The 18,749-nt window shown below is 40.5% G+C and overlaps 1 protein-coding gene across 4 annotated transcripts in view; it reads right to left on the minus strand.

Moving 5' to 3' along the window:
- PDSS2 (decaprenyl diphosphate synthase subunit 2) overlaps nucleotides 1-646 on the minus strand; it is a 253,130-nt gene extending 252,484 nt beyond the window's left edge. For all 4 annotated transcript variants that reach the window (XM_073893735.1, XM_025863433.2, XM_025863446.2 and 1 more), the window contains exon 1: nucleotides 74-646. In XM_073893735.1, coding sequence (XP_073749836.1) covers nucleotides 74-369 — 296 coding nt within the window. In that variant the 5' untranslated portion in view covers nucleotides 370-646. The remainder of the gene's footprint in view (nucleotides 1-73) is intronic.
- Between the last annotated feature and the right edge of the window lie 18,103 nt (nucleotides 647-18,749).

Raw genomic sequence — 18,749 nt, forward strand, 5'->3', positions numbered from 1 at the left:
AGCGAAGCAGGAAGGGAGTGTCGGCCAGGAAAAAAGGACTCGAGTGGGTGCGAGTGTGTCAGGAGTAGCTCACCTGGCCGTGGTAAGCAGAGGGTGCTGAGTCCCCACCAGCTTCCGCACCTGCATAGCGATGTTGCTGAGCTCGTCGCTCAGCAGGCAGCGGAGGCTCATGAAGGACGTGGGATAGCCCACGATCTTCTCCGCCTCTGACACCACTTGGTTCCAGTGGGCCGGGGACCTGGAGGACTGACCACGCCAGGAGCCCACCGAGGAGATGGTATCGAGGGACGAGGACCACCACAAGCGACGCGGGGAACCCGACACCCCGAGATAACGGGGCAAGCGCAACAGCAGCTGCCGAAGGCTCATAGTTTGAGTCTGGGAATGTCAGGGACTTGGGGATGTCCGGAGGTGGCGCGGGGAAAAAACCAGGGGCAGAGGAGGAACTTGCAGGACCTAGAAGAAAGCGGCAACTCCCGACCCTCAGGGAAGGGGAAGTTCCTGAAACCGTGACCAGAAACGCACTTTTAACTGCAGCTTTCAGAGCTTCGGGCTACGCAAACAACGGCCGGAGCTCAGCACTGCCCCCGACCATCTGGGTGGAAACCACGGCCGCCTCCTAAATGGGGGACGCCATATTGGCGAGATGGAATACGGTCTGTCGTAAAGACAGAGGCGGACCGTTCAGGAGCAAAGACTCTTCCCTCCTTTACGGCGCAGTCGTGAACTCCCCCGAAGGGGCGGGGCTTTGGAGGTGAGCCCCGGAAGGCGAGGGGTAGGGCGAAAGTTTAAGCTCCTCCCACACCCCCTTCCCACCGGAGGTTGGGAAGACCTGGGTTTCCCGGGATTGGGGTGGGGTGTAGGGGCTGCCGAGTGGTGCTCTCGACCCCGGAGCTTGGGCCCAGTCTGATTCATCAGGGCATGCCCAACGCCCAGCACAGAGTGCCGCACAGAAATATTTGTGTTCTGGACGAGGGTCGGTGTCTACCAAGTCTCTTCGCGGCTCCCAGCTCGCCCGGAAGGAAGGGCGCCAGGGCGAGGTGCCGGTACCTCTGGGAAGCCTCTCACAGCTGTCCACCAGTCTTTGGCAGGGGTAGTGGACCGGCGCGAGGGCGGCCCTTAGGGCAGCTGACCTGAGGGAGTTACAGGCCGCTACTCAGCAGTGGGACGCAAAGTCTAGGCGTGGGACTGAGCCCTCTTTGCCCTCAATTCCCAGCCAGACGAAAGGTGGCGTGGCCCCGCGGAAAGGGTTCTTTTTCCCAAGGAATGCCCTTGATCCTTGTCTAATCACCAGCCTCCCCGCTGAGCCTCGATTTCCGTCCCCTGTGTACAGCCCAGGCAGAAGCAGCTGTGCCTCCACGGGGGTGCAGAGAGGCTCGTGCCCACCCTTTCTTGTCTTTTTCTTCGGAAGGACGCTCAGTTCACCAGGATTCAAAACTGTATCAGCAACCGCAGTGCTTTTCACTTACAGCTCATATTAGCTCATTTTATCCTCAAAACAACTCCATTAAGTAGATGGTGTTAGTATTCTCCATGTTTCGTTTGAGAAAACTGAGGCACATCCAGGTTGTGTAAATTGTCAAAGGCCGCACTAGACAGGGATGTTATGGCAGGCAATCAGGTCTCTGAATCCATGCTCTTAACCACAGCATTACGCTAAGTAACAGCCTACCAACCCCTATACTCTTCATTGCTGAAGGGAAGCAGTCAATGTGGTTATCCAAGCAATGTTGCCTTTTCTTTTTTCGGGTACATCTAATATCCTGCCCCCTTTCGCATCACCCAAAACAAGTGTTAAAAAAAAAAAACAAAACCCTCGTTGGGGGTGCCTGGGTGGCTCAGTGGGTCAGGTCGTGATCCCTGAGTCCTAGGATCCAGCCCTGCCTTGGGCTCCCGCTGAGCATGGAGCTTCTCCCTCTCCCTCTGCCCTTCCCCCCCCACCCCCCCACCCCCGTCCCTTGCTCCCTTGCTCGCGCGCAACGCTCTCTGTCTCTCAAATAAATAAACAAACCCTTGTTAATAATGAAAGGTATATTGCCCAATTTTACACTTTTTTAAAAATAGCTTGTAAAACTGTCTTCAACTTTAAAGATGCTTTCAAATTTCTGATTGATTTTTTTTTAAATTAGTATCATGCACAATACTGGACCTCTAGATTCGGGCTACATATAAAAATCCAGACTTAAAAAAGGGCGAATTAAAGAGTAATTATTCACTTTGCAGAAAGATGCTTTTCTCTACAAATGTTTAGCCTCAGACTCCCTTTGAATAGCAAAGTTCCCTTGTGATTTAAAAATCCGATTTTATTTTCACTTCAAGTTTAACTTTTCAGGGGTACATTTTAGATGAAATGAATTAAGCTTGTAAGTGTTAAATACAGTCTTTGCCCACAAAATAAGTAAGGCAAGCTGAAGCTCAAAATAATTCCTGTGGAAGAGATAACAAACTCCTGGCAATAAAATTCAGCTCTGTTCTAGATGAAAATAAACGTGGGGAGTGAGATACCTTCCCATTTCAAAAAGTTCCAAGGCCTGAGCTTCTGGGTTATCCAAGGTGAAAGAAGTCATGAAAAATGAAGAGAGATAAAAAGACTGATTGTGATAGATTGTGCACCTGAGGCTGTTTCTTCAGAATCATGGAACCTTAAGACCAACTTTTCATGCAATTTCCTAAATACCGATTCACAGCATGTACTTTAATTTCTCCACAGAAGCCAAATGCATTATTCTCTGGTCATACTCTATTAACCAAGTTTTTGATTATTCATGGGACTTTTGGTCCCATTTACTTTAAATAATCAGCACTTTCTTTTATACTTACAGTTAAAAGGTTGCATTATACCTAATGATAATCCATTTTTAGAAGGTTAAAATGGTATTTATTCTTTAATCTTCCAGATAAATATATAACTCCTTTGAGCCTTTCTGACTAAAGAGATTTCTGAATTGATAGTGACTTTTGGAAGGGCAGGGAGAGGAAGTATCTGTGATTCCGCCATTCCTCTGCCACTGGTAATACTCATTTTGCAGGTGTCTGTGAATATGTGCAAAAAGAAAGAATGCAGCAGTTTCTCATCCTTGGTACTACTGACATTTGAGGGCATGGAATTCTTTGTTATGGCAGAGGGCTGTCCTGTGCATGCTAGGATGTTTAGCATCATCCCTGGTTTCTACTCACTGTAAGTCAGCAATAACCCCCTCCAAGGCTGTGACAACCCAATATGCCTCAGGACATTGCCAAATGTCCCCTGCGGGCAAAATCATCCATGGGAATCTAGGGAAATGGGAGATGCTGAAAACAAACAAATAAACAAGGACCATTGATGACACTGACTCCCACAAAGCAGCAAAAGAAGAGGTCCTGTGTGTGAGTAGCCCTGTGGGTTAAAATGGCCACTCCACAATCTGTGGTAACTTCCAGCTATACACAGGGACTTCTCCATCTCCTGGGATTTGGGGTTGTTTGGGAGATAGCAAGCTGACAAAAGATGGTCATGGCTCTTCCTCCACCTTTCTCAGGATCCTGAAGTTGGTACAGTACTGGTGGATTTCACTTACTGTTCTCTCTGCATTCTGCTGACCTTAGAAACAAGTGAAGTTATATTTAATGTCCTTTTCTTGGACTGGAAACATAAGCCAGCCTTTGGAAGTGCAAGGTCTTTACAAGGATGGTGTATGCTTTGGGCTTTGAGATTTCCATGATTAGGTGAATGGACATAGATAGGGACACGGCAGCCACCCTCCTTCTACCACCCTCAACACAATCACCTATTGTTTATGCTAAGAGAGTTCCTCCAAAAGCAGTTGAGAACCATTGTGGTATATCTTGGGGCAGAATTATAAAAGGAGGCAAGTAATCATATTAGCAACAACCCAAAAGTTTGACCATCTACTGGGCTGCTGCCTGTAGAGATCAGGAAAACACATATCGCCAGGGAGATTGTAAAATAGTTCACAGCATCTATGGAACGGAATTTGATAATCCCTAAAAAAACTACCTATGCATTTATACTTTGACCCAGAAATCCCAGTTCTAGGAACCCTTTCCAAAATACAAAATAACTTATGCACACAGTTATTTATTGCAATATTATTTGTAATTGCAAAAGATTAGAAACCAACCAAACAACCACAAGTAGGGGACTGGTTGAATAAACGGGAGTAGATCCATATAATGAAATACACTGTGTGACTCTGAAAAAGAATGAGGGCCATCTCTCCACTGATGTAATGTGAGTTCCAGAATATGGTTAACTTTAGAACAACAACAGCAACCAAAAACACCCCAAGACACGGAATAGTACAGTGTGTTTGTGGTAAGATAGGTGAACTACAAATATACACTAGCCTATATATTTAGGTTGGGAAGAAACAGCTGGAGGGGACAGGCATGGAACAGCCTACCCTGAATATACCTTGACTATATAGTTTTGAATGTGAAGTCATGTATATGCATTACGGTATTGGTCAACTGATAAAGACAACAGTCTCGAGTCTTTTATTACACAATTTGTAAAAAGCAATTTTCCTAGATGTTTCCATTACATATCCCAATTTCTCATTTGTTATTTAACTTCGTTATTTTTTGGTTCTTTTGTTGTTCTGTTTTTCATTTTTTGTTATTGCTATATAAATGCTATCTAAATTTAAAAAATAAATAAAGTCATATCTGTTTTACATATCCAAAATAATTTTAAATTCTAAAGAAAAATGTAATTGCTAAAATTTGAAAACAAGCTGAAACAAATGATCTAAATGTATATTAAGTGGGTGGCATAACTACAGCAAGTAAATAATTAAATGAGTTTAGAAAATAGTGTTTTTACAGGCCATTTATAGTGGAATATGTTCTCAGGATAAATAAACCTGCAAAGAAATCTTAAACTTCAGTCTGCAGCCTTATTGCTGGTAGAAATATAATAATAATAATAATAATAATAATAAATATATTATTATTTTATTAATAATAAAAATATTATCTTCAAACTATTCTTATACATTATAGGTAAAAACAAATGTTAGAATTGTTAGGAACAACGGAGGAAGTAGAATCCATGTAAAATTAAAGTTAAATTGGAAATAGTATGAACTTACAATTTTTCCTTTTCAAAAATGTTTCTTATGTCCCAATAAGAAAAGTTTTACATTTGGGGGGTGGAGAAGCATTTACTTGTTTTGTCCCTTGAAAAGTTCTGGAAATAATGATAATCTTATAGCAATGAGCACCTTTAGTATTCATGTTCATACTTTCAGTACATCATTCCTTGTTAAAAGGGGCGAGTCCTTTAGAAGAATGGCAGATTTCAGGTCTGGGGCAGCAAATGTGTATGATGAGCCTGGAACACCCTGTTGTGCCAGAAATCAGGAAATCTATTATAGTCTAAAGTCTAATGGTTCAGGTCAAAGGGACAAAGGGGTCAGCATAAAGGAGCTCCCACTAGCCGTAAAGGGGTCAGCATAAAGGAGCTCCCACTAGCCATAAAGGGGTCAGCATAAAGGAGCTCCCACTAGCAGTAAAGGGGACAACCTAAGCAACAAAACAGAGTAAGAACTCCAACTGATCGAGATACATGGATGACATATAAATCCGTGTGTTCGTTATTAGATATAACTAGGGCAATACTCTGAATATGAAATGAAAGAATTGGACATTTAGGGGCGCCTGGGTGGCTCAGTCATTAATCGGCTGCCTTCGCCTCAGGTCATGATCCCAGGGTCCTGGGATCGAGCCCTGCCTCGGGCTCCCTGTTCCGCGGGAAGCCTGCTTCTCCCTCTCCCGCTCCCCCTGCTTGTGTTCCCTCTCTCGCTGCGTCTCTCTCTCTGTCGAATAAAGAAATAAAATCTTAAAAAAAAAAAAGAATTGGACATTTATCCTGCCTTCCCGTAGGAATTATATTTAGTGGTGTCTTAGTCTGGCTCACCCCCTTGAAAGCTGAACCTGAGACAAGGGCTTACTTTTAGGTAGTTTATTTTGGATAGCCATCTCAGGAAGCAGCAGCAGATGACTAGGGAGAGTGAATCACAAGGGGTCTAATACAAGGGTGTCTCTGAGTTAGTTATCACTGTGGGCAATGAGGCCTTGAGCCTGCTGGGAGTCTGAGTTGCCATGTAGAATATACTTCATAGTCGTCCTCTTCTTGATGCAAGAGAGGAGCAGTTCTTGACCAGCAACCAGCCCCCAATGATCCAACTTTTCCCCTTGGGGCATCGGCCCCCTCACACTTCTAAGCTGTCATGTGAGTGCCAGGCAGATATCCCACCGTCATGGAGTCAGAGGACCTCGGGGGCAGAATGTGATGTGTACGCAGTGCAGATGTGCTGTCAGGTTACTCCTGCAGGAAGCAGGTACCATCAGCAATAGCTGTGGCGAGAGGCAGGCTGAGAGGATGTGAAACAGAGAACAAGCCACTTCTCATCGACAGTCCAGGCTGATGAGGGAAAGTTCTTCTTCATAACATAATTCCATCGACTAAAAGAGGAAGAAAGGATAGAATTGAGAAATCACCAAAATTTGATTCCTTATGAAATCATCGATTCAGGCAACAATCCTCAAAAGATGAGAGATAGGGGCCCCTGGGTGGCTCAGTTGTTAAGTGTCTGCTCAGGTCATGATCCCAGAGTCCTGGGATCAAACCCTGCATCGGGCTCCCTGCTCCGCAGGAAGCCTGCTTCTCCCTCTCCCACTCCCCCTGCTTGTGTTCCCTCTCTCACTGTGTCTCTCTCTGTCAAATAAATAAAAATCTTAAAAAAAAAAAAAGGAGAGGTAGCTGGGAAAGAGCGGAAGAGCCATGGAGACACGACATGCACCACTAACTGATGTCAGCATCACTAGGCACGGGGCTTCCACACAGCTGTGCCTCCTGATGTGGTGCATTATGAAGTATATGGCGCTGTCTAGGAACTATTTTTGCCAAAATAGTTAAATCTAAATCTCCTCAAGCTGGTAGGTCCAACTAGGAGGAAGTGGAAGAAATGGATGAGCTTCCCAAGGAAACAGACCAATCCAGCATGTCGGATGTCCTACAGCTAGCTGCCTGGGTTTCTTCAACAAGACAAGGGGCTAAGACGGGCTGTGGAAAGGACTCCTGTAGATGGAGATTTTTGAGAGGCATCGCAAGGGTAATGAGTGGACCTTATTTGGGTTGATTCTAACAAACCAACTGTAAAAAGTAAATCAGGAGGCGATTAAAGAAATTTGAATTATAGTTTTGGTACATTAGATATTACAAAGGAATTATTAACCTTTTGTGTGTGTCTATTAGAAAATTTCCATATTTTTTTAAAGATTTTATTTATTTATTTGATGGAGAGAGACAGCGAGAGAGGGAACCCAAGCAGGGGGAGTGGGAGAGGGGGAAGCAGGCTCCCCGCGGAGCAGGGAGCCCGAGGCGGGACTCGATCCCAGGACCCTGGGATCATGACCTGAACCAAAGGCAGACGCTTAACGACTGAGCCACCCAGGCGCCCCCAAAATTTCCATATTTTTAAGTAATGCATACTAAAATATGTAGGGATAAAACAATACAGTGTCAGGAATTTCCTTTAAGACACTTCTGGAGAGAAAAAATAGATAAAGCAAGCACACTAAAATCTACAAAGTTGCTGATTCTGGATAATGAGTATATGGCATTCATTACACTATTCTATTTTATATATGTTTGAATATTTTCCTAATAAAATATTTTCAAAGAGGCAAGTAAACATTCTCATTCTTTTTTAAAAATGGAAGCAAGTCAAATGACTTGCCCAAAGTCATAAAGCTGGAAAGTGGTAGAGGTAAGAATTAAAGCTCAAACCCATCTCACTCCTTCCCCTGTGTCCTCTTGTCTTCAGACCTGAATGTGCTTATTTATTGATTCATTTATTTTCCAACCTCAAGTGCACATAGTTACTTCTTGACACACTTTTATCATTGGTCCATGCGTTGTGCTTTTTTATTTTACTGTGGTGGTAAACAGCCTCCAGATGGTGCCCAGTGATCCCTGCCTCCTGGTAGTCTCACCTCGTGTTTTCCTCTTCCACATTGTCTTATGGTTGACCCGTGTCCTCAGTAGTATCTGGCAGAAGTGATGGTGTGTGTCACTTTTGATATTAGTTTTATAAAAGACATTGCAGCTTCCTTTTTGGGCTCTCTCCTGCTCATGCTCTCTCCCTCGCTTCTTCTCTATCTCTCCCCCCGACCCCACATTACTTGCTCTGAAAGAAGCCATGTCATTAGTAGTTCTATGGAGAGGCCCGTGTGGTAAGGAACTGAGCCTCATGCCAACATCCATATGAATGAGCCATCTTGGAAGTGGATCCTCCAGCTCCTTCAGAGACTGCAGCCCAGCCTTGACTATCACCTCATGGGAAACCCTGAGCCAAAACTACCAGACTGGGATGTGTACAGATTCCTGACCCTCAAAACTTTGTGAAATAACAAATGTTTATTTGTTGTTTTTTTTTAAGATTTTATTTATTTATTTGACAGAGAGAGAGAGAGAGCGAGCACAAACAGGGGGAGAGACAGAGGGAGAAGCAGGCTCCCCACTGAGCAGGGAGCTCCATCCCTGAACTCCAGGATCATGACCTGAACTGAAGGCAAACGTTTAAATGACTGAGCCACCCAGGCACCCTTTATTATTTTAAGTGTTAAATTATGGGATAATTTGTTATATTGCAATAAATAACTAATACAATGATCTGCCGATCTTTGTGCAATGCAATACATGCTGTGAACCCACCACCAATACAGGAACTAGAATATTGACAATAGACCGGTGGGACTTCTCCATCCCAGTCTCCTTCCACAACCCAAAGTTAACTTTATCTGGAATCTTGTATTTATCGTTTTCTCTATTATCTCTATTTATCTATTATCTGTTATCTCTATCATGATATTTAAAAAACATAAGTTAATAATATATGCATTTCTAAAAAAGTATATTATTTATATGTGTTAGTTATTTTTATTTTTGTGTGTGTGTGTGTTAGTTATTTTTATCTTGAAAAGAGATTCCATGCTAAATGTAATTTCCTGTGACCTCTTTTCTTTACTCAACATTATTTTATTGAGATTCACCCATATCGGTGTGTATAGTGGCAGTTTATTTGTTTTGACTGCTGTATAATATCCACTGAGTGAATATATATACACACTTTATCCATTCTCCTGTCAGTAGACATTTGGATTGCCTCCAGATTTTTTTCTATTACAACGGTGTTGTCATGAAGAGATTTACAAATGCCTCCAGGTTCATATGTTGAGAGTTTATATGTAGCATTGGAATTACTGGGTTGTAGGGTATGGGAATATTCATAGATAATGCTTTCTAAAGTGGCTTTATCAATTCACATTTCTACCAGCTGTTTATGAGAGATCCCGTTCATCACACTCTCTCAACACCTGATGTTGTCAGGCTTCTTAGAATTTCCAACAAACAGGTACAAAAGAGAATCTCGTTACAGGATGGATCTGCATTTCCCTCATCACTAGGAAGATTGCTAAATGCCCTTTCCATCTTACAGATGAGCCTTCAAAGATGATGTGGGAAAGTATATACGACTGTAATTCTTCATTGTAATTTTTCTTTTGGGTTTAATTTTTTACTTCTTCCCTTCTTAGATCCTCACTCCCTAGGTACATAATAGTCCTTTCTTGCTGTTTCCTTCTGATTTTCCGAGTGTTTGACCTTAGAACAACTGCAGTTAGGGAGGAAATAGACCAAGACCTACTCTCCTTTTTTCCTAGTTTCTCTTCCCACAGGGCAGCAATGTGGAATTGACTAGCAATGCTGCTAGTTAATTTCACACTAGGATTAGCCCAACAGGGGAAGAACTTGGTCTTTTTCTTTTACAAAGGCTCTTTCCAGGAGACTGTTTTCTTTTAGGAACTTGGAATGACAAAAAAAAAAAAAAAAAAAAAAAAAAAATCAGCCGAGAAGGTTTTTACTTGAACATAGATGACATTATAAAAGGTCAACAATCTGGGTTCTCCAGCTCTGTCCTGAATAACTGTATGAGCATAGGCTAGTCATTAACCCATATGAAGTTAAAATTACTCATCTGTAAACAAAAGTAGATGATCTTTTGTGTTCAGTTAAGTATCAAAATCTTTTTATTCCATGAATAAAATTAACTAATAGACTAATCTGATTTTATGGTCATTTCATCCCCTCTCTCTCTCTGTCTCTTTTATCCAACCAACCTGATTGATCTTGGCATTGACATAGATTGAAACTTGAGGTCCACAAGGAAGATTTCAGAGAGGGCCCTATTGTTCTTCTTTAATTGTTTTGTTTGCCATTGCATCCCCATTCTTAATACAGTGTCTGCTGAAGAATAGACACCACATAAACATTTGTTGGTCAGTTGAATGAATAATGAAGGAATGTGCTAAGCCTTTACTTTTTATTCCCATGTTCACTTGACCATCACGCTCAAATTCAGAAGTTATTTGAATTGTATTTGGTTTGTCAGAAGATCAAGAAGCCCAGGCTAAAGAATATCTCCATCACTACAAGGTCAGCTAGCTGTCCATTGCTATTTAAACATTTCTCATGATGACCAAAAATCACCACAACCAATCAAAATCTCTGGGCTTGAGGAAGAGGTATCAGTATTTTTCAAATATTCCTTGGGGGATCCTAATATGCAGCCAGGGTTGAGAATTGCTACTCTAGAAAAATTATAACCTAGTCTTTCTCTGTTATTTTGTGTTGGTTCTGTCTCTTTTACTCCCCTTCCTATCTTCCCTTCCCTTTCTTTCTTTCTTTCTTTCTTTCTTTCTTTCTTTCTTTCTTTCTTTCTTTCTTTCTTTCTTTCTTTCTCTCTCTCTCTCTCTCTTTCTTTCTTTCTCTTTCTCTCTTTCTCTTTCTTTCTTTCTTTCTTTCTTCCTTCCTTCCTTTCTTTTTTTCTCTTTCTTTTTCTTTCTTTCTTTCTTCCTTCCTTCCTTTCTTTCTTTTTTCTTTCTTTTTCTTTCTCTTTCTTTCTTTCTTCCTTCCTTTCTTTTTCTTTCTTTCTCTCCTTCCTTCCTTCCTTCCTCCTTTCTTTCTTTGAGAATAAATTCATAGGTCAGACTTCATTCCCCAGAGTTAGAGAAATTTTGATAGACTTGTATGTGCAGAAAAACCCTCATTTTGTTGCATATAATGCATATACAGCTAACATCAGGTAAAAGGGAGTCAGGACATACTGCATTTATTATATATATAAAGATTGACAACCTCAGACTATAGAACTGGCAAAGCACTTTGTCAGTAACTGCTGCCCTATAGTAATAAATACAACCCCTAAACTACCTGGAAATATTTCCTCTGTCCCAAATACAGTTTTTTCCCTAAAATTGGAAAATATTTCATTCAGGGATGGATGTATCTAAGGGTAAACAATCAAATCAGCATGGTATTAATTCGAAGAAATCACTTTTCACAAGTTTACTGATAAAAACTCTGTCAAGCCATTCTTCTCATAACTTCAATGACCAAATCAGTTAAATAAGTCAATTTATTTTTTTTAAAGATTTTATTTATTTATTTGACAGAGAGAGAGAGACAGCAAGAGAGGGAACACAAGCAGGGGGAGTGGGAGAGGGAGAAGCAGGCTTCCCGCTGAGCAGGGAGCCCAATGTAGGGCTCAATCCCAGGACACTGGGATCATGACCTGAGCCAAAGGCAGACGTTTAACGACTGAGCCACCCAGGCGCCCCTAAATAAGTCAATTTAAAGCCCTAGGTAGACTCACAGTAATTTCTTTCTAGAAATAACTATTAAAAGTCCCCCAAATTAAAGTTACTGTATTGAAAGCCTATTATGATGTGGCCCATAGATAAATCAACTTTTATAAACTATTTTTTTTTTTTTGCCAAATAAAGACAATGGATCTGAACAGAAAGAGACAGATTGAGGGAGAGAGAGAGAGAGGATTCCATTATTAACCTTGGCAATATGGAAGCAGAGATATCAACTTGCTGGGCTGAAAAGAATTTGCAAAAGACCATCTGAGAAGATCAGGTAGTTAGGAAAAATTATGTAAGGTCATTTCCCAAAAGCTGACTCCCAAATAAGAGAGATGTCATTGTCAACTACTACAGTTGGTGGTTTCTCCCTCAAAGTGGTTTCTCAAAATTATCCTGGCTTAAATCAATCAGAAGAGCTTGTTGTGATGTTTTCTGTTCTTTGAAATTATGCCACTAGCATCTGTAATAAATATGTTTGGATATTATAGGGCTGGTATGACTACATTGGGAGTAATAGGTTTGAAGTGCATGACAGAACAAAAGGGACATGCTGATGTCAAAAGGAGTAAGAATCCTTGTTATTTCTAAGAATTAAAGAGTCTCAGTCCCCAAAGTCTAAACAAAGAACAACTCTACAAGACACTTTTTCCATGGAGAGTGACAAAACTTGATGATTAAGGGATCAGACACAGGAGCCAGATGCCGTGTATTTGTATCCCAGCTTTGTTATTAACCAATAGGGCAACATTGGGCAAATTATGTAATTTAGTCTCAGTACTGTGGCTTTCTTATGTGTAAAATGGGAAGAACAATAATACCTGGATCAATGGGTAATTTTAAATATTAGAATGAGTTCATAAACGTAAAGTACTTAGATTCGTGTCTGGCTCGTAGTAAGCTTACAACGGGAACTCCCATCATTCTCCACTATGCAAATGTAGGTCCTCATAACTTCAAATCAATAAAAAAAATACAGATACAAAGTGCTTTTGCTCCTTATACTTCTAGGAGAACAACTGTTTTTAATTCCAGACCAAATTATACAATTTGCCTACTTAGGGTAAGCATGTATATACACACAAAAGACCACTGAAATGCTAAATTGCTTGTGTGTACTGTGGCGATGCTGTTGTAAGGATGTTCCAAGTTATATGGCTTAGAACTTATCATTTTATTTTAGAAATCTATTCACCGTTGAAGACATCTTCTGAGTTAGACTTTTCTTTTGGTGGTCTTTTGGTGGTGTTTTTAAATGGACATTTTATTTTCTTTTTGTTTTTTATTATAGTGTTTAAACTTAACACAAAAAAAGAAAAAATAGGATAATGACCTCCTATGTACATATTATCCAGTTTGGGAAATTGTCAACATTTTGACTCCCCTTCCCAACAATGCTAAAGTTTTTTTGAAGCAAATCTCAGATATCATAATATTTTTGCCTGTAAATATTGTAAAATTTATAAGAAATAAAAATTTCCTTTTAAAAAAAAAGTAACCATAATGCAATTGCACCTAAGAAAATTTCCAAAATTCTTAATATTCAAATTATCTCAGAAATGTTTTTATACAGTTGGTTTGCTTAAATCAAGATCCAAACAAGGTGAAATGCATTGTTTAAGTTGTACCTGTTTGGTTTTGTATTTTGTAAGATGTTTCAGCTTTATACTTATTCTAAAAGGAGACGAATGACCACAGTGGCAATTTAAAGTGAAATCATCATAACAGAATAGAGAAAGCTAGAGTGAGAAATGGGGCTCTCACACTAGGTGTGGGGTTTACTTCTAATACTGACCTAGGTCCTATTTCATGACAGTAGATTCTTTTGCTACTATAGAAAAAAGAAAAATGATCATTTTAAAGTACTTGTTTTATAGGAAGCATGTGAAGTCCAAAAACCGTCTGTGGGCATTGCAAGATGCTAAAGCTGCATGAACTGGTTGACATCTCAATCTTTGAAGTTCCCTGGGTATAGAACTCCCTCTTGCTTCTCATCTAGCCCAGACTCTCTCTTCTCTTCTAATAAATTTTTCCAAGGAATTTGTTTGTGCTAGTTGTACCTCAATTCTCATATTTTATAATCATGCCTCAGTTTTTTTTTCTTTCTATGAAGGACATTTGAACGTCTTAAGGCTTGACTCTAATGTTTTTATTAGACTTAATTTTTTAAAAATACTGATTTAATATGACTGCCACTGACATCCCTAAGTGTTTTTACAAGGATACACTTTATCACTATTTTATAGATAGTTACTCAGAATTATCAGAATAAATGAGATTTCCCTTTCAAAGTAGATGGATAACAAATAAGTGACAAAGGTATTAGTATTTAACATATTTTATGTTAAATACTAGTATTTTGTAATAAATATAATAAATGTTTAGTATTTAACAATTTTAACATATTTATATGGTGGGGGGATCTAAAAATAAATGAACCCACATCCTTCTGTGGATTTCTATGATGTAACCTCCTGCAGTTATGAAAGCTAATAAGAAAATCATCTTTATTGATTAGGTCTCAAAATAGTCAGGCTTTGATCTTACACACTTCTTTTCCTCAGGTCCCATTTATTATTGTAAAATTACCACTGCTTCTATATTTCCCTTTGTAATACCTCCTGAAGCCTGGTTTGTTAAAACCATACAGAGTGATAGTTAAGATTCTAGGCTCTGGAATTAGACAGGCTGGATTCAAATCTTGGCTTCATCATTTCCTAAGTATGGCTTTGGGTAAATCACTTAACCCTTCTGTGGTTTGGTTTATTCATCTGTAAATGGGTATAAACTACCTGTATACCTACCTAATTATATAATGTATTTGATTATAATTCGGAAACGTTTACTCCCATCTCTCCTGGGGTAGAGTATTTTTTCCTCCCTATGACTGTTGGTCTTGGTCATGAAGTATGGGCAAGAGTGACAATGTGCCAGTTCCAAACCTGGCATCATGTGTTTTCACTTCCTGTCTTGTACTCCTCCCATCGCCGTGAGAAGAACATGCCTCAGCTAGCTTTCTTTCCAGAATGACAAGAGGCATAGGGAGCAAATCTGAACCTAACACATGCCTTGGAGCCAAGTCTCCCCAGTCCATAGCCTGAAGCGGAGCTATGCAACAGAGCTCAGTCTGGATCGCACAAACCACTGCAGACTGATGAGAAAGATGATAAATGCCTGTTGCTATAAGTTACTGGGTTTTGGGATGGTCTGTTACAAGGCATTATTGCAGCAATAGCTGACTAATACATATATCATGAGGAGCAAATGAGATACTTTATGTAAGTCATTTAGCCTGGTGTTAGGCATATAGTCAGTGCTGTGCTCCATATTTACTGTTATTATTATAACAATTGTCATAATTATTATTATTTTGCCTTTTTCTGGGTAAAAATATCCAAGTTATATATTGTGATTAATTTATAACACAGTATCAGACCATATACAATGAGCAATGCTCTGAGTTGGCTTCGGCACAGCTCCTGGTATTAACTATAGATGGTGCTTTATCTGGAAGACGCTGACATCTCTCTAACTCTGCTTGTGGCTCATGTGTTTCTTCCTCTTCCCTCCTTTAGCTTATTCCACCTCTTATCTAGTTTAGGGGCATCTGTGAGAAACTTATTTCACAAACATGCATCCAAATATTTCTTTAAAAAGATTTTATTTATTTGACAGAGAGAGAGACAGCGAGAGAAGGAATACAGGCGGGGGGGGGCGGGGGGAGAGGGAGAAGCAGGCTTCCTGAGGAGCAGGGAGCCCGACGCGGGGCTCGATCCCAGGACCCTGGGATCATGACCTGAGCCGAAGGCAGACGTTTGACGACTGAGCCACCCAGGCGCCCCACATCTAGATATTTTGTTTTATGTTTATGCTAGTGGTTACTGAACTCCATTTTTGCTACCTTATTTCTCTGGTTACCCCCCAAATAATAGAAGACTAATATCTAGCTGTATGGTCTATGGAGAAGGACTGATAGAGGAGAAAGTCTTTCGGGATATTAGTCAAAAATTTATATGAGGTAGCAGGGGAGTCGAGACAGGTAAGGGGTAATGAAAAGCCACAACTTACCTTTTTCCTAGCTTTCAACTTTGCTTACTATATAAATTTTAGTTTCCATTACAGTTAATGCCTGAGGTTATTCTGTTACCTACACTATACTAAAGAAAAAGTATGTTTATCAAGAAAATTCTCACTAAAAATATGAAGTCCACATCATCATGTACAGAACAAGTCAACAAATATTTATTGGGCACCGGCTGTGTATCTTGTGCTGATATGTGATAATATGTATAATACATATCATATTGTATTACTTCTAAGACATGCATTTGTTCACATTTTAACATCTCTGAAATCAAGATGCAGCTTACAATTGGTGGCATGTAGCAATTTAATTGTCTAAGCTTTTGTCATGATTATCAACATCTCAGTGGCTCACAAGGATATCTATTTCTTGTTCATATTAGGTAGGGATGGCTTTGGCTCCACTGGCCTTAGTTCTGCACAGCTACACATGTTGTTCTAGAATCCAGGTGGAAGGACTAGCCACTACCTGGGACTATTCTACCACTATGTTATGGTTGAGGAGGGAGCAAAAGTGGAATCTAATTTCACAAGCACAATTAAAACTGCCTGGATACGGCCTTTGTCATGTCTACTCACATTTAATTGGCCAAAGCAAGTCACCTGGCCAATCCTGACAACAGAGTAGGGAAAGTGTATTCCATCCACCAAGAGTCTGGGAAGGAGCAGTGGGGACAAAAATTGAGAGCAATAACACAGTCTATCACAGCAGATTTTTTCCTTTTCTCATGGTACATAAAACAATGGTGTGTCTCACAATTGCTGGCATCTTAAAGTTAATGTAATATAATCACCTATATTAGGATTTAGGAGAATCTATTCTTTAGGGATAATACTTTTATGAGCTTCTTTTTATTTTTTTGGTTGGGTTTTAAAGGCCAAAAGCAGAGATTCATTTACTGTTTCTATCTTTCTTTTTCCTCATTAAATCATAACACTTGATAATGAAGGTGAAGAGACTTGTTGACATTCTTTTGCTAATCTTGGCTTGCCATTATTGTTACCTGATTTATCCTAATTTCAGCAGTAGGTGAGGCTAAATTGTAAAAAAAAAAATTGACCCAAGGACTAGGTTCTTGTCATCATTTACTATTAATTCATTTGTTTATTTGTCACACAAAAGATATTTATAGGGCACCTACTATGTGCAGGCACTTTCTTGGCACTGGAGATTCAAATGGGAATAAGGCAGACAAGGTTCTTGATCTTACGGAGTTGGTATTCCAGTGGAGAGCGACAGACAATAAACAGAGAGATGAGGAAATTTCAGGTGTGGGTGAGTGCCATGAAGAACAGGATTCATGATTATGTAATAGAGAATAAGTGAGAAGAGGCTATTTTAGATGAAACATTGCAACCCGATAGCAAGGAGGCAGCTATGGGTACTCTTGGTGGAAAAGCATTCCAAGCAAAAGGAGTAGCAAGAATAAAAGACCTCAGAGTAGCAGAAAAGAAGATAGAGGATCAATGTAGCTAGAAGGTGGTGAACAAGGAGCTGAGTTTCGTTTTTTTTTTTAAAGGTTTTTGTTTTGTTTTAAAGATTTTATTCATTTGTCAGAGAGAGAGAGAGAGAGAGAGCACGCACAGCAGGGGGGAGTGGCAGGCAGAGGGAGAAGCAGGCTTCTCACTGAGCAAGGAGCCTGATGCGGGACTTGATTCCAGGATCCTGAGATCATGACCTGAGCTGAAGGCAGACACTTAACCGACTGAGCCACCCAGGCATCCCAGGAGCTGAGTTTCAGTTAGGATATAGGTTAGACTGTTGTAATAAAGAGCGAAAAATACAATCACTTAAATACAAGATACAGCCTATATCTTGTTCGTGTAAAAGATCAGACAGACAGCTCTGGCTTGATAGTTTTGGGGGTCTAGGTCCTTTCTGTATTGTTGCTTTGCCATGCTCACCATATGATTCCATCTTGGGTTTGAGATGGCTAGTCCAGATTCTACCCTTTTACCAGCATACTAATGTCCAGTCAGCAGAAAGTTCCACACACCAAATCTGCTTACATCCCAGGCCAGGATTTGCCATGTGACCATACCTAGCTTAAGGGAGGCTAGGAGATGCGGTTATTAGCTTGAATTCATGTAACTGAATAAACTGTGGTGACTCTATTTCTTTTTTTTTTTTTAATTAATTTATTTATTTTAGAGAGAGATGGAGAGAGAGCATGAGCGGGAGGGGCAGAGGGAGAGAGAGAGAGAGAATCTCAAGCAGACTCTCCGCTGAGCATGGGGCCTGACACGGGGATCCATCTCATGACCCTGAGATCATGACCTGAGCCAAAACTGAGAGTCAGTTGGTACAGGTTACTGTACCACCCAGGTGCCCCTGGTGACTTTATTTCAAAAAAAAAAAAGAGAGAGAGAGAGAGACAAATAGTTGTTAAGGGACCACTAATAGTCTTTTCTACAAAGTGAATGGTAGATAAAGTTAGTAATATAGGCAGAATCCTGAGTATGTAGGGGCTTGACGGCCAAAGCAAAGAATTTGGATTATATTATAAATATGTGTATTAGATATCTATTGTTGCTTTATAGATTTTTCCCAAAATGTAGAAGTTTCAAACCAACATTTATTATCTCATAGCTTCTGTGAGTTAGGAATTTGGATGCCACATAACTGGGTGGTTCCGGCTCATTGTCTTTCAGGTAATTGGAGTCAGGACATTGACTAGGGGCTACAGTAACCTGAAGGCTTGACTGAGGCTGGAGGATCTGCTCCCACCATGGCTCATTTACATGGCCACTGGCAGAAAGCCTCAGTTCCTTGCTGGCTGTTGGCAGGGGGCTTCCGTTCTTTTCCATATGGACCTCTCCACAGGATTGCTTGAATGTCATCATGACATAGTAGTTGGCTTCCCCCAAGCAAGTGATCCAAGAAAAGAGAGCAAGAAGGAAACCACAATGCCTTTTATGTTCTAATCTTGGACATCATACACCATCCCTTTGCC

Source organism: Callorhinus ursinus, unplaced genomic scaffold (genome assembly GCF_003265705.2).
Source record: "Callorhinus ursinus isolate GAN/ISIS: 27379988/994484 unplaced genomic scaffold, GSC_fseal_2.0 scaffold6, whole genome shotgun sequence".
Lineage (NCBI taxonomy): Eukaryota > Metazoa > Chordata > Mammalia > Carnivora > Otariidae > Callorhinus > Callorhinus ursinus.